Source organism: Magnolia sinica, chromosome 3, assembly GCF_029962835.1.
Source record: "Magnolia sinica isolate HGM2019 chromosome 3, MsV1, whole genome shotgun sequence".
In the NCBI taxonomy this organism is placed as follows: Eukaryota; Viridiplantae; Streptophyta; class Magnoliopsida; order Magnoliales; family Magnoliaceae; genus Magnolia; species Magnolia sinica.
In genome coordinates, this window is record NC_080575.1 from 108,564,278 (window position 1) to 108,577,716 (window position 13,439).

At 39.4% G+C, this 13,439-nt stretch overlaps 1 protein-coding gene across 4 annotated transcripts in view; it reads right to left on the bottom strand.

Moving 5' to 3' along the window:
- Nucleotides 1-407: 407 nt before the first annotated feature.
- Nucleotides 408-13,439, bottom strand: part of LOC131240636 (glutamyl-tRNA(Gln) amidotransferase subunit B, chloroplastic/mitochondrial-like) — a 49,252-nt gene continuing 36,220 nt past the window's right edge. Inside the window, exons 1-11 of one of the 4 annotated variants that reach the window (XR_009168833.1) lie at nucleotides 11,771-11,869; nucleotides 9,162-9,842; nucleotides 7,448-7,657; nucleotides 6,560-6,700; nucleotides 6,217-6,420; nucleotides 5,554-5,751; nucleotides 2,807-2,875; nucleotides 1,562-1,678; nucleotides 1,130-1,222; nucleotides 895-1,042; nucleotides 408-656 (exon numbers count right to left, since the gene is read on the bottom strand). Coding sequence is in view for 3 of the 4 variants with exons in the window: in XM_058238991.1 (XP_058094974.1) it covers nucleotides 1,142-1,222; nucleotides 1,562-1,678; nucleotides 2,807-2,875; nucleotides 5,554-5,751; nucleotides 6,217-6,420; nucleotides 6,560-6,700; nucleotides 7,448-7,657; nucleotides 9,162-9,842; nucleotides 11,771-11,854 (1,785 nt within the window). In the remaining variant the exon portion in view is untranslated. Of the gene's footprint in view, nucleotides 657-710; nucleotides 1,043-1,129; nucleotides 1,223-1,561; nucleotides 1,679-2,806; nucleotides 2,876-5,553; nucleotides 5,752-6,216; nucleotides 6,421-6,559; nucleotides 6,701-7,447; nucleotides 7,658-9,161; nucleotides 9,843-11,770; nucleotides 11,975-13,439 lie in introns of those variants that run through there. The other 3 variants (XM_058238993.1, XM_058238992.1, XM_058238991.1) reach the window with 3 other exon arrangements.

The window sequence follows — 13,439 nt, forward strand, 5'->3', positions numbered from 1 at the left end:
TTTTTCGGGCCACAAGTTTTGGATCAAGCTGATATTTGTGTTTTCCCTTCATCCAGGTTTGTGTGACCTTATCAACAGGTTGGATGGCAAATAAACATTACAGTGGGCCCTAGGAAGTTTTTAATGGTGGACATTCATTCAACACTGTTTTCCTAAGGTGTGGTACACCTGAGATTTGGATCTGCCTCAATTTTTTTCGGCTCATGCCCTAAAATGAACTGGAAAAATGGAAGGACAGCATGGATAAAACAGATACATCATGGTGGGGTCCACAGCTTTGACACCAGCTAGCTGGCTGGTGCTGGGGTCACTAGTCAAACCGCGTCCAGCAATGCAAAAAAGAGTTTTTTGGATTTCGAGCATGGAATCATGAATGTATGTATGTATGCATGCATGTGCATAGATGATGCAAAAAAGTGCCACATGATTCCAATTAAAAAAAGAAAAAAATGCTGGCTAGAAAGAAAATACAAAGGTCCACCATTCACAAAGTCCTAGTGGAGTTCTACCTGGAGAACTACATTACCATAGTGCTGCACATGATTCATGCCGGTCTTTGGCCTGCCATATCGTGATCCCCGACGCCATCATCAAAGCCCACTTAGATCACGGCAAAACGCTGACTTGCAACACAACCAGCCTGATGCATTTTGATGCTGCTTACGTATGCGAACAGCAAAAGATCAACAGAATTCAAGGGCAGTGATATCTGAATCTGATGTGTACAGCGCTTTGGAAAAATACTGATAAAAAATATAAATAACTTTTTTTTTAAACCAGGAAAGTTTCGTTAATGGGGTAGCACCTACCTTGGCATTGAAATGGAAAATTGCCTGTTCAAAATCACAAATTTCAGAATTTCTAATCTTGGTATATTTGATGGCCAAACAGTACCTTGTCGTGTCCATGGAAGAAGCCTCAAGTCCAAACATGCCAGCACCAATTCCACATTCTGGGCACTGCACCAATGACTAGTGAAGGAGAATCGAATATGACCCGTTTATCAGGACAACATATGATGGATGCATGGAGCTACTAAAACCTGAAAGAGAGACCCATTTGGTATAACACAAGAAAAATGGAAATCATGGTTTCGAAAAACAGATATTATAAGATTTGACTTGCCCACCTCCGAAGCTGGTCAGCTTTTTGCACTCAGTTTCTCTAAAAGGATCTTGTTCAGAAGCGCCGGATTCGCCTTACCTTTCGATTCCTTCATTACCTGAAATTTCACACCATCGGAAACATGCGTAATCAATGGAAAACTTGTCCATAGAATAGTTGGCGGCTTTTGGGCTGTGTTTGGATGAACAGTTGAATTGAACAGAAATCATTTAGTTAAATAAAGAGAACGTGACAACAACTAATGTTCCTGATTATTCATAATCTGGAAGGAGTCGAATTGGAGTTGCATGATTGCAATTTGGAGCATAGGCTCTCAACATGAATGCAGGGAGGAGGAAATGCGGTTTTGTCATTTCCACTTTGCTAGACTGTTAATTGCAATTCAATTCGATGGTCCACATCCAAACGTGCCCCTACTATTCTGAACTTTGCATACCTGGCCGGCAAAGAAACCTTGTAATTTAGTTTTGCCTCCGCGATATTGTTGAAGCTGCTTTGGATTCTCCGCAAGAACTTTCTCTACCATCTTTTCGATCAGGGAGGGATCCACTATCTGTTTCCAAAGAAATGACAATCCACCTTGTTGTTTCAGCTTAGAAGTAAAACAGTCCACATATGCTTGAAAAACACAAAAAACATAATCATTTTCCAAGATCATAAAGAGCCATTGTCCTCCTTTCCTGATCATTTTATAAATACGAAATGCAAAATAAAAGAAATATAATCGGTGATTAATGTTGGAAATGTACAGGGGAGGGGATGGCCTTTTTGATGATACCAAACTACAATCTGATCATGGTTGCACATGAAAGATGTAAATCACATCGTTTATTTATTTATTTATTTATTTTATTTTATTTATAAATATGAATTGGGTGCTATAGTTTGTATCATGATATCACTAACGTGCTTCCAAGCTGGCTCTAGGGTAGACCCTCTTATGTGATAGAGAAATTGAGTTACCACATGGAAGAGAATTCTATATTTTCAGGTTCAAGCCCAGCTTACCCATCAAAAAGAAAAGAGGCACGCGCGCGCGCGCGCACACACAAAAGAATTCTGTATTTTCAGCGTAGCCATCATGATCTTTTGTCAGGCAATTTCATCTTTCAGAAGTGCATGAAAGGGAAGCAGATAATTTTCACAGAAGGCTTATGACAAGAGCTAAAACATGTTAGTGCATATCTAGTTTGAAGATTCACATATCCATTAATAAGGAAAAAAGAAATCAGTACAATATTCAAGCTTAATGTTGTAAACATTGTAGTGATTGATAAATGGCCATTTCTATACCTCAGTATTTAATTTCCTCCTGTCACCCCAGTCAACTCAGATCCAATTCGACACCATGAATCACATAAATGATTCACCCCTAACCCTTTCTTTTGAGAAAGGGAGGATTTTTCCCATGTTGTCCATTTTATGAGCATCTTTCCAATATGGAAAGCCAAAGGTACCAAACCATTCTATCATGGGGGGGGGGGGGGTTTGGAGGAATCCCAACAAAACAGAATTGACGATTAAGGTCTAAATGCTGGCACTGTAATTGTGATCATCTAATCATCTTTAATCATCTCAGTTGTATGTGCTTTGCTATTTCATAATAAAAATGAAAATAAATTGTTGATATTCAGCTAACTGTATTATAAAAAGGCCTTTTCAAGAACATAGAATGACTTACCTGAACTAAATCCTTTTCTTCTATGATTGCCTTGACAGTTCCACCCTTCGCTATTAGCTCAAAAAGTATCTGTAGATGTCAAGAGATAATGGTTTAGAAACGACCAGAAAGTCTGAAATACATCCTATGTAATAAAACCTACCTAAAATTTCAATTTACTGTTAGAAAGATTTCAGTCCACTTTCACACAATGCAATGGAAGATCAGTCTACAGAAGCTCGGTACTCGAACTTGGAACTCAACCAAGTAAATCACTTTCCAAGACCGACGTACAGTTTTGTAAAATCAGTGGGTTTCACAGAAATCTGTAATAATGGTGTTGTTTAGTCAAATTTAAACAGGCCATTGACTCAGGGTTTTTTTTTTTTTTTTTTTTTTTTTTTTTTTGTAAAATCAGCTAACCAATAATCAATCAATCTAATCCCTGAAAGAATTATCCTAGATTTTAGGTTTCTTAGAATTTCATGTTTTCAATGATATCCAATGAATCCAGTCCACTTGCCAAACACCAAATTGGCCAAGCCAAGTTGTCTCTCCCAGTCCTCTAGGTGATCTCTGAGTTGAAGGAAAATTTTTGAACATTGTGGAACACCGTTTTATACACTTAACATAGCTATCGACCGATGGTTAAAAATCGGTTTTGGCGTTACCATATTTGGCCACCGCCAAAACTGACATAGCAGCCGTACGGGCCAATACAAACCGATAAACTCTGGGCTTTCAATTCTGACAAGAAGGGCCCATGGATGGGTGATCTAGAACATTTTTCTGTTGTATCCCACTGTGGATCACCTATTCCCCAAAAATCTCATCTGTAGGACAATCATAAACTTTTGATTTGTGGGCAATAGAGATGATTAATCAGAGAACCAAACTGATACAGGACTCCTAAGTCCTAATTTGAAAAGATTTTTGAAAATGTTACATTGAATGTGACAGATCAGAACAACAACGATTGGTCTATCCTTTCCCAGAATTGTACCACTTGATTTAAAAAAAAAGGGGGGGGGGGGGGGGGGAGGGCTAGGATTCCATATTTCAATAGAATGATTTAATACAATGGACAAGACAGCATAATGCGTGTGGCATCCCAGCCAAAATTGTGGGCCCAGTGTGATGTGTGTGTGTGGCGTCCAAACCATGCATCAAGTCTGACACATCTCAAAGATAAGATGCGTAAAAATCAGACTGATCCAAAACTCAGGTGCACCACATCATGGGAAACGATGTAAAAATCTGCCTAAATCCTCCAAAGCAACAGACTTGGGACTCAAATGAGTCAAATCTGAAATGATTTTGGTAATGGTCCCTCCGCAGTGTAAAATATCAGGCTGATAGTGTGGATTACCATCTCTATCCCTTCCCATGAGTTTTTACCATTTTATTAAAAAAGACAAAAAGTCTAAAATTTCATGTTTCATTCAAATGATTCAATACGGTTAAAAACATACAGTGACGACATATTGTGATGTGTACAGGGCATCCAAACCAAAAATTTGTGGGCCTACCAAGATGTGTGTGTGGCATCCAAATCGTGCATCAAGTGTTCCAATCATGAAGATAAGACGCCAAAAATCACGATGATCTGAAACTGGGGCAGGCCACGCCATAAGAAACAATGTCAAAGCATCCCCAAAACCTTGAATCAAGTGGCGTGACTTAGATCAGCCTGAATTCATGGATGTACCTGCATCCTGGTGGGGCGCACCTTATGAACAGGTTGGATAATCTGATATTTTTCTACGATGGGTCACTCTCACTGCTCCCTCTGTTGGTGCCCACCTGAATCCTGGTTTGCCCTGATTTTTTCGGCTCAGGGCCAAACATGAGAGGGGCATACCCAACAGACAGGATGGATTTCAGACATATCACAGTGGGCCCCACACAACTATCACCTAGGCAAGTATTAAGGGGTGACTCGGCCCATATCACCAAAATCAGCCAAGTCAACCAGTAGATCTCCTAGGACCGAAACCGGCACATAAGAGGCAATAAGTACCGGTTCTTGTCGGATCCTTACTCTTGCTCGGGTGGTAGACTCTCAGGAGTTTCCATACCCGGTCAAGGGTTCGAGTATCCATAAGGTGGTGAAATTCCACTAGCGTGAGTGTGTGGGAAGTGTGCGTGTGTGTAAAAAAAAAAAAAGTAAAAAAAGTACCGGTTCTTGTCAATGCATTAAACCATGTGATGAACGGCGAAAAATGCAGCATGATAGAATTTCATTAGAAAAGAAAATGCTTTCACTAGAATCATTCGAGACAGACTAGACCTGGTAAAGATCAACAATTTAAAGAGAAAAATCTTTGGTACTGATAAGACAATTTTAAACCAAGATGATATAGAACAAAATTTTCAGTAACAAGTCTTTCAATAATATCGGAGCTTTGTTAAGCCCACAAAAACTTCTCCACATACAACACTACAGGTGGGCGGAGTGTATCATCTGCGGGATATCCAAGCTACGCATTGGGTGGCCACACAGGTATGAAAATATGGACATTTACAAATACCAATGTTCCACGTTCAACACATTCCCAGCCTAATGAGTGGACCAGGTCAATTTTGGGGCAAAGTCATCTACATGGTGTGGCCCACCTGATACATGGCTTGGATGGACAGCACCTGTAGCCTTCTGTAAAGGTGCCTGGCTTCACAAAACTCATACTAATGAGCCAATGTGGAAAAGAAATTGATATTGGTTAAACTAAATGGACAATGTATTTGAGAAACAAACTCAGAAGATTCACCTCTTTACCAATCTTTCCGCTAATAGTTCCACCTTTTATAGAAGCTATCAGCTCAGCTAGCTCTTGAGGTGTTAGTTTTATCTCATTTATTGATAGTTTTTCATTTTTTAAATATGCAGCAATATCACCCATTATCCAATTAGCAGCTAGCTTCACATCAGCACCATTTTCAATAGCGGCATCAAAGAAATCTGCAACCTGCAGTGAAAGTTCAGAACATCAAAATAGGCTTAAAGATGCGAGAAATTATAGTCCTAGTGCATCAAGATGTGCATTCTCCACCCAGTTTGTACTAGCAGCCCATGGTTTGGCAATCCAGACCATTGATAAGAAAGCTGCGCCATGGAAGGGGAATGCCGAAATGATCTCCAGATACAAACCTTCCTCTCTTTCCAATCAGGTTTTCCTGTATTGACCATTGTTTTTTTCTACCACCTATTCATTGGACAGTGATCAAACGATTAGGATGGTCTAATCTAGGAGATTTCAGATCAACCCATCCAAGTTTGTCCATCCGATCAGTAATCTGGACAATTAAACCATTGTCCATTTCTATGGGCTGGTCTCATGAGAAATTATACACGTCGTAACGCATCAAGACCCTGTAAAGTCATAGATATATCTTATAGAAAAGTGATCCCCATGCAATCTATGAACAATTACATTCATGTCATTGGCAATAAAGAGAACATCCTGCATGCTAAGCCCCATTTTCTCGTATCGTCTGCGCTTCATCTCTGGAAGCTCCGGTAAAGAAGAATGTATACCCTCGACAAATTCGTTTGAAAGGACCACTTCTGGAAGGTCCGGTTCTGGAAAATATCGATAATCAGCTAGCCCTTCCTTTTTCCTCATTGTAAATGTTTTCTAAGAAGTACACCAAATTAAAGGAACAAAACATTAGCAGGCATGACATTAACAGGAAGAGCTTGTGTAGCAAGACGTAATGACCATGAACCTCTCCAAAATGAATTTATACACTTAACAGAATACATGGAGTGTGAACCTGAGAACCATCATCCCAAAGTCGAGTTTCTTGAATAATTTGATCACCTTCGCCTTGACTGTGGAGAACAACCTGCCTTGAGATCTCGAAATCAATTGCTCTATGCATTGCGGAGAACGAATTCATATTCTTTATCTCAACCTGCCAACATGAAAGTGAAAAGTGTGAGACACCATGTCATTTACTGGCAGCCACTCATTAGAGTAAAAATGGGCATGGAGTGAAACAATCTTGCCAATTTAACCAAATGCATGTGTTTACGTCTGAAATGTTCACGGCCTACATTGTTGATATTATTTACAATAACGATGATACCTCCTAAAAATTCCTAACTTCTATCCAAGTAAAGATGCTGACGACCCACTCTATTCATTAAGGGCCTGTTTGGATTGTGGGAAAAGAAAAGCAAGGAAAAGGAAACTCAGAGTTTTCCATTGTTTGCATGTTGTTTGGATAGCAAAAGAAATAGTGAGATTAGAAATATTTCCACAAACAAATTCTTATGCACGCAATACGAGTTGGCCATTGTAAGAGGAATATGAGATTTCCACTTGCTAGTTGCTATCCAAACAAGACCACCTTGGAATCAATAGGAATCCATGAGAATCCATCATTGGATAATCATAACATTTTTCTTTTCCTACAATCCAAACAAGCCTTAAAAGATGGTCCAATTTTCGGAATTTAACACGTGGGATCTATATTTCAGTTAGTGCTTCATCTTTCCGCTTGTGTTTTTACCTATTCAAAAAAGCATTCAAATTCCATTATCCAAGACACTACAATTCTATGTTGTTATATTTTAAATAGAAGAATGTCTTTTGTGTAGTTAATTGCTTGATCTATGAAGAGAACATAACGAATAAGTAATAAAAAAATTTAAGTTACCTTTGTCCCAAACTTTGACTGCCCAACTGGTCGGACCGAAACATTTACATCACAACGAAGGGAACCTTCCTGCATATTGCCATTACTCACTCCCAGATATCGAACCAACCTTTGTATCTCAGCTGCATACTCTGCAGCCTCAAGACCACTTCTCATGTCAGGCTCAGAAACGACCTCAAGCAAAGGCACGCCTGCTCTATTCAAGTCCACCTGCATGTGAAACCTACAGAAATCAACAACCCCATGAAACACTAACACCAGTTCACAAGAAGAAAGAACCAATCCAACAACCCATCTTAAGGAATAGAAGAACACTGACAAAAAAAATACCACACCACCATCATAGCCTTGTCCCGGCAATTCAGGGTCGGCTTTTAGAAGTAGATTGGCACAAGTTCTACGTTGACAGTGCTCTCCTTGACAACATAACCCTGTTGATGGCTCCCAGCCAAACAATTACATGCACACTCCAAAGGAAAAGCAAGTAACTCAAGGTCATGGAGGGGTAGTTACCAGACAATGCCACTAAGCACAAGGCACATGCAGAGATGGAGGGTCTGAATGGTTGGCTGCGCAGAATAGCCCATACATCCGTGTTTACCGAACATCACTAATGCCAACATGGTCATGCACCGTCTTTTTTTTAAAGAATATTGGAGCTTCATTAAAAGATTAAAGAAAAGGTCAACTACCCATTAAGCGATAACAGTAATTGCCAATTACAAGGGGAATACTAGTGCCGATTTCACAACAGAACTTGCAACTGAGTTAGCTTCTGTAGACACTAAACCAAACAAAGTGGGCCATTTGAAGCACTCACCACAACCTCATTAACCACACCCCCCACCCCCCGGCGAAAAGCTCTTTCCCAGGTGCTTTATTGGCCATAGAAGCACAAGAAATGACAAATTTCGAATTGCTCTCCACCAACAAATATGACTTGAAAAGCACTGCCACATTAGCTTGATACCCATTGAAATGGCTTGAAGCTCAGCCCTAATAAAGTCAACCACACCAAGCTGACCTAAGAAAGTCAATTTGACAACACCAATCCCATCAACATTCCATTTCCAACTATTAGATGGTGGCAGTTTCCAAACACCTACTCTTTTACGGCCTTCCCTTGAATCTTGAATTGCACTCTACATGTCAGCCCCACTGTAATGCACTACCCACAAAAGGGTTGCAAATGATAACGGTCTAGAGAATGCAGTGCTAGACAAGCTTGCTGAGCACACAGATCTATTTTATTGAGAGAAGGAACTAAAGTATAGAGAAATACTTTTCAAGAAAAAGTATAGAGAACATAAAAGAAGAGCAAGCAAGTGGATTGTAATAATGGGACAGTCTGGATAAAATATACCAACCCAGCCATTTTGTTTGCTTCACAAAGGATGTAATGAGATGGTGGAGAGGACACAAAGATCCCTTACAAAAATATGATATAAAAATCATAGTAACTAAACAGAACTTATACTAAAGAAACCTGTATTCCTCAGAAATTAAAATCCTTGAGAAATTAGAAAATTAATTAATTAATTAAATCCTCATCGAGAGCCCAATTTAACAATATATAAGAAAACAAGCCCAAAAAGAAAAACAAAAGGCATACTAGCAGCAAATAACAAAATAAGCACATATTCTAAAGTTATCATAATAAGAGAATAAAAAGAAAAGGCATATCCTTGAGCAGCAAGTACAAGGAGAAGGTTACCTCTGAGTAACTCTCACTTCCTGAGTGAAGCAACTTTCCTGCATCTTCTTCCATATGTACCCTGGTTATACCAAACCTCCTATGCCCACCGCCAAACTCGACTGGAAGATCCAAATCGATGAAACCTCCAGTTGCTATAGGGATATCGAACTGCGATATCTGGTAGCCCTTTGGGAGGTCGGGATAGAAGTACTGTTTCCTATCAAACTTGGATTTCAGAGACAAGTTGCAGTTCAGCGCAAGACCCAATTTCACAGCAAACTCAATGACCTTGGAGTTCAAGACCGGTAGGGCACCAGGTAGTCCCATGCAAATGGGGCAGATGCCGGTGTTGGGTTGTGAACCATAGTGGTATGGACAACTGCAAAAGGCCTTGGTGATAGTGGAGAGCTGGACGTGGGTCTCTATACCGATGATTGCTTCATATTCATGTAGCGTTTTGGTTTTGGTTTGTGGGTTTTCATCATGTGGTTTGATCTTTGTTTGTTGGTTTTTCTCATGTGTTTTTGTTTGGGTTTGTGGGCTTTTCATGGTACAGAAAAATCTACCATTTTTCTTGGTGAAAAAGGCAGATGGGGACAGGAAAGGAGAATTGGTTTTTATTGATCTAAAGCAGATGGAAGCCATGGTCAGTCTATGTGGATATTCAACAATGCAACTGAATCCACATATTTTGAGCCACTGCAAAAGTAAAACATACAAAATGTTAATAGAACAATCATAATATTGTAATTAAATTTTGGAATTATTCGACAAAGATGAAGCCTATGATCAGGATCAGGATCAACATCAGCATCTAAGCCTTATCCCAACTAATTGGGGTCAGCTACATGATTCATTTTCCACCATTGCACTCTATCAAGGGCCATAACTTCAGTTAGACCACAGGCCATCAAGTCTACACATATGGTTTCTAAATCCTTCCAAACCATCAGAGAAACTATTAAAAAGAACAAAAGGTAAAGTTAGTTTCGTGGAAACTCAAGTAAATGATCAATCCCACCATGTAGCTATACAACAAGTTAACATTCTCCTAAAATAGTCATTAGAAAAACATGAACTTCCATGGTGACAATGCAAGAGATTTCTTGGAATATGTATTTTACTCAAATGTTCTACACAGCATGTAACAATGGGTATTTAACTAAGAGGTATAACACAGTGTTGGGGCCAGAGAGTTACTACAACACTGTCGAGTTTCCAGTTTGAACAAGCGTAACGCATGGTTCAGTATCCTTAAAAAATACGCCCACACACGCATGCACACACACACACACATGGTTCAGTTATCCAAGCTACTGATATGATAAGACATCTCAGATGGTCCATGCGCACACAAAAAAAAAAAAAGTCCCCAAGATCGGAATATCCTAGCCATTGAATCTTTCACCATCTTTGGTTGAATGTGTACAAATGCTGTCTTTTTAACTATTAATTTTCTGAACAACTAGTGAAGCATTAGGATGTACCAATTTGGGAGATTTATTTTTGCAAGGGCCACCCAAAGTGGTTCAAATGATATCAGCTGTTTAGGTTACTGAATCAGCCCCATTTGTAGAAACTGAACACTGAACCATGGAGCCCCATGTTCTTAACTGTTGATTTTTGGGACACCCATTAAAGAGTTAGGATGTTCCACTCTGGGAAATCTTATGTTGCAAGGCCTACCAAAAGTGGTTCAAATCATATCAATAGTTTGGATTACTGAACTATAGGACCCCATTTGTAGAAACTGAACATTGAGCATATTGTAGAAACTCTCAGCCAATCATCGTGTCATACCTCTTTGATTGAAATACTCAACACTACATTATCTCAGTAAGATCATTAATTTCTATAGAAAAATATGAAGAAAATCTCTGCCAGTTTCAAACCCTTATAAAGGAGAGAATTTCATGAATACCCAAGAAAAAAAAAAAAATCACATCCTACACTTGAAAACAAATGGCAATCAAAGACAATCAAAGTTTCAATGGCAGGACTAAGGGCATGTATGGAAGTCGCTAAAAATGAATTTGAACACATTTTTCTCTCAGAATGCAGACACCAGTGCCAGCACCTGTTGGAAGCATAAATTGCAAGATTTTAACTATGAGATTTTAGCCCACCCAATTATTCAACTGTATGTATTTTTATTTTATTTTATTTTTGGTTACTGAGAATCTGATGAACGGTTCAGATTTTCGAAAAAAAAAAATTTCTCATATTTTAACATGTGTGTCAGAGGCGCTCAAGCAACACCTTGCTAACCCCATTTTTCGAAAGGGGCATTTCATTGAAATGCTCTACACTACATACAATCTAATACGGAATTCATCAAAATAAAAAACCCAAGAAGGAAAATCACTTTCAGGTTGAAATGCCATGGAAATGTGAGATTTTGAAGAATACCCAGAAGAATATTTGATGTTATGCACTAGAAAATCAATGCGGAATTCATCAAAAATAAAATAAAAAATAAACCCACGAAGGAAAACCACTGTTAGATTCAAATGCCTCGGAAAGGTGAGATTTTGAAGAATAGGCAGATAAATATTTGATGTTTCACACTAGAAAATCAATGAGAATCATGAACCGGAAATCCAAAAGGCTGGAGCAATAACAATCACCTTGCAATGCATGGAAATGGCAAGAATCAAAAAATAAAAACATTTACCCGCTCCAAGTAATTGCATGAGGCTTGCAGATATCATTTACCCGCGCCAAGCAAGCAGATATCAACGTCTCTCTCTCTCTCTCTCCCTCCCTCTCTCAAGTCGGATGGTTGGCTGAGACTTGTTTTCCTTCTATCTTTTCCCGGCTGGATTACAATGCATCTGTTTCATTTGATAATTTTGGACACGTGGCATATGTGCAAGCCAATCCAGACCGTCCAAATCTTGGGCTCCAACATGGATGGAGAGATGATCAAAATTGGTACAGATCCGACGATCTTAACAACCTGATTTGTCATATTTCATTTTCAACTATCCATTTTGATGGCCACCATCTCGATGGTTGCTATTTTATTCTCGCTGCGACTATGTCTATGATCCATCCTTGGTCAGTGCGCATGGTTTGGTGATCTAGACGGTTGATTTGATGGGCAATCCGGCGACTCCACAGTTCGACGCGGATTGGGTACTACCCCGTCAATCCCTAGCTAGGAACGGACAGGGTCTCTGAGGAGCCACCATGATGTATGGATTTTATCCACACCGTCCATCCACTTTTCCATATCATTTTAGGGTGCGAACTAAAAAGATGAGGCAGTTACAAACCTCAAGAGGACCTCACAGTGGGGATTAAACTGCTGCCGTTGAAAGCTTTGTTGAGGCCCACAGAAGTTTTGGATCAAGATAATATTTTTATTTTCCCTTCATCCAGATCTACATAACCTTATGAACAGGTTGGATGGAAATTAACCATCACGGTGGGCACTAGGAAGGTTTCAACGCTGGATGTCATTATCACCGCTGCGTCCTATGGTGTGGTCCATTTGAACCAAGGAAATTCCTCATTTTTAGAGTTATATTCTAAAATGATATGGAAAAATAGATGGACGGTATGGATAAAACCAATACATCACGGTGGCCCCTCAGAGGGTGGGGGTAGTACCCAATCCGTATCCTTCACAAATTGATAAAACCCATACATCACGTGTTACTCGCACGTGATAAACACCTCAGTTTGTTTAACCAAGTAAATAGTGGTAAATGAGTTATACGAATAGTTTCAACAGATATTTGGCGAGATGGAAATCACGCTGTAAATGTGACTCGAAAATCCAGATTGCAACTCGCGTACTGGGTGCCTAAAATCTGTTGATCATGGTACCACGATGTATATGTCTGATCCACACCATCCAACTGTTTTACCAGTTCATTTTAGCTCATCATCCCAAAAATAAGTTAGATTATAAGCTCAGGTGGACCACAACATGGGGAACAAGGGGATAATGGCGTCCACAAGGAGAAATTTGTGTAGGGCCCACATTAGTGTATCTGTCATCCAAAAGATGGATCAACCAAATAAATAAATAAATATCAGCTTCATCCAAAACTTTTTATGGCCCCCAAGAAGTTTTCAACGGTGGGTGTTCAGTTCTCATTGTAGCTTATGTGGTCCACATCAGGTTTGGATTTACCTCATTTTCTGGCTCATGCCCTAAAATGAGCTGATAAAACAGATGGACAGAGAGGATCAAACAAATACATCACGGTGGGCCCGACAAAATTTACCTACTGCATGAAATTCCCATGGTATATAAATAATTGTTGGTCAATAATCAAAGCATTA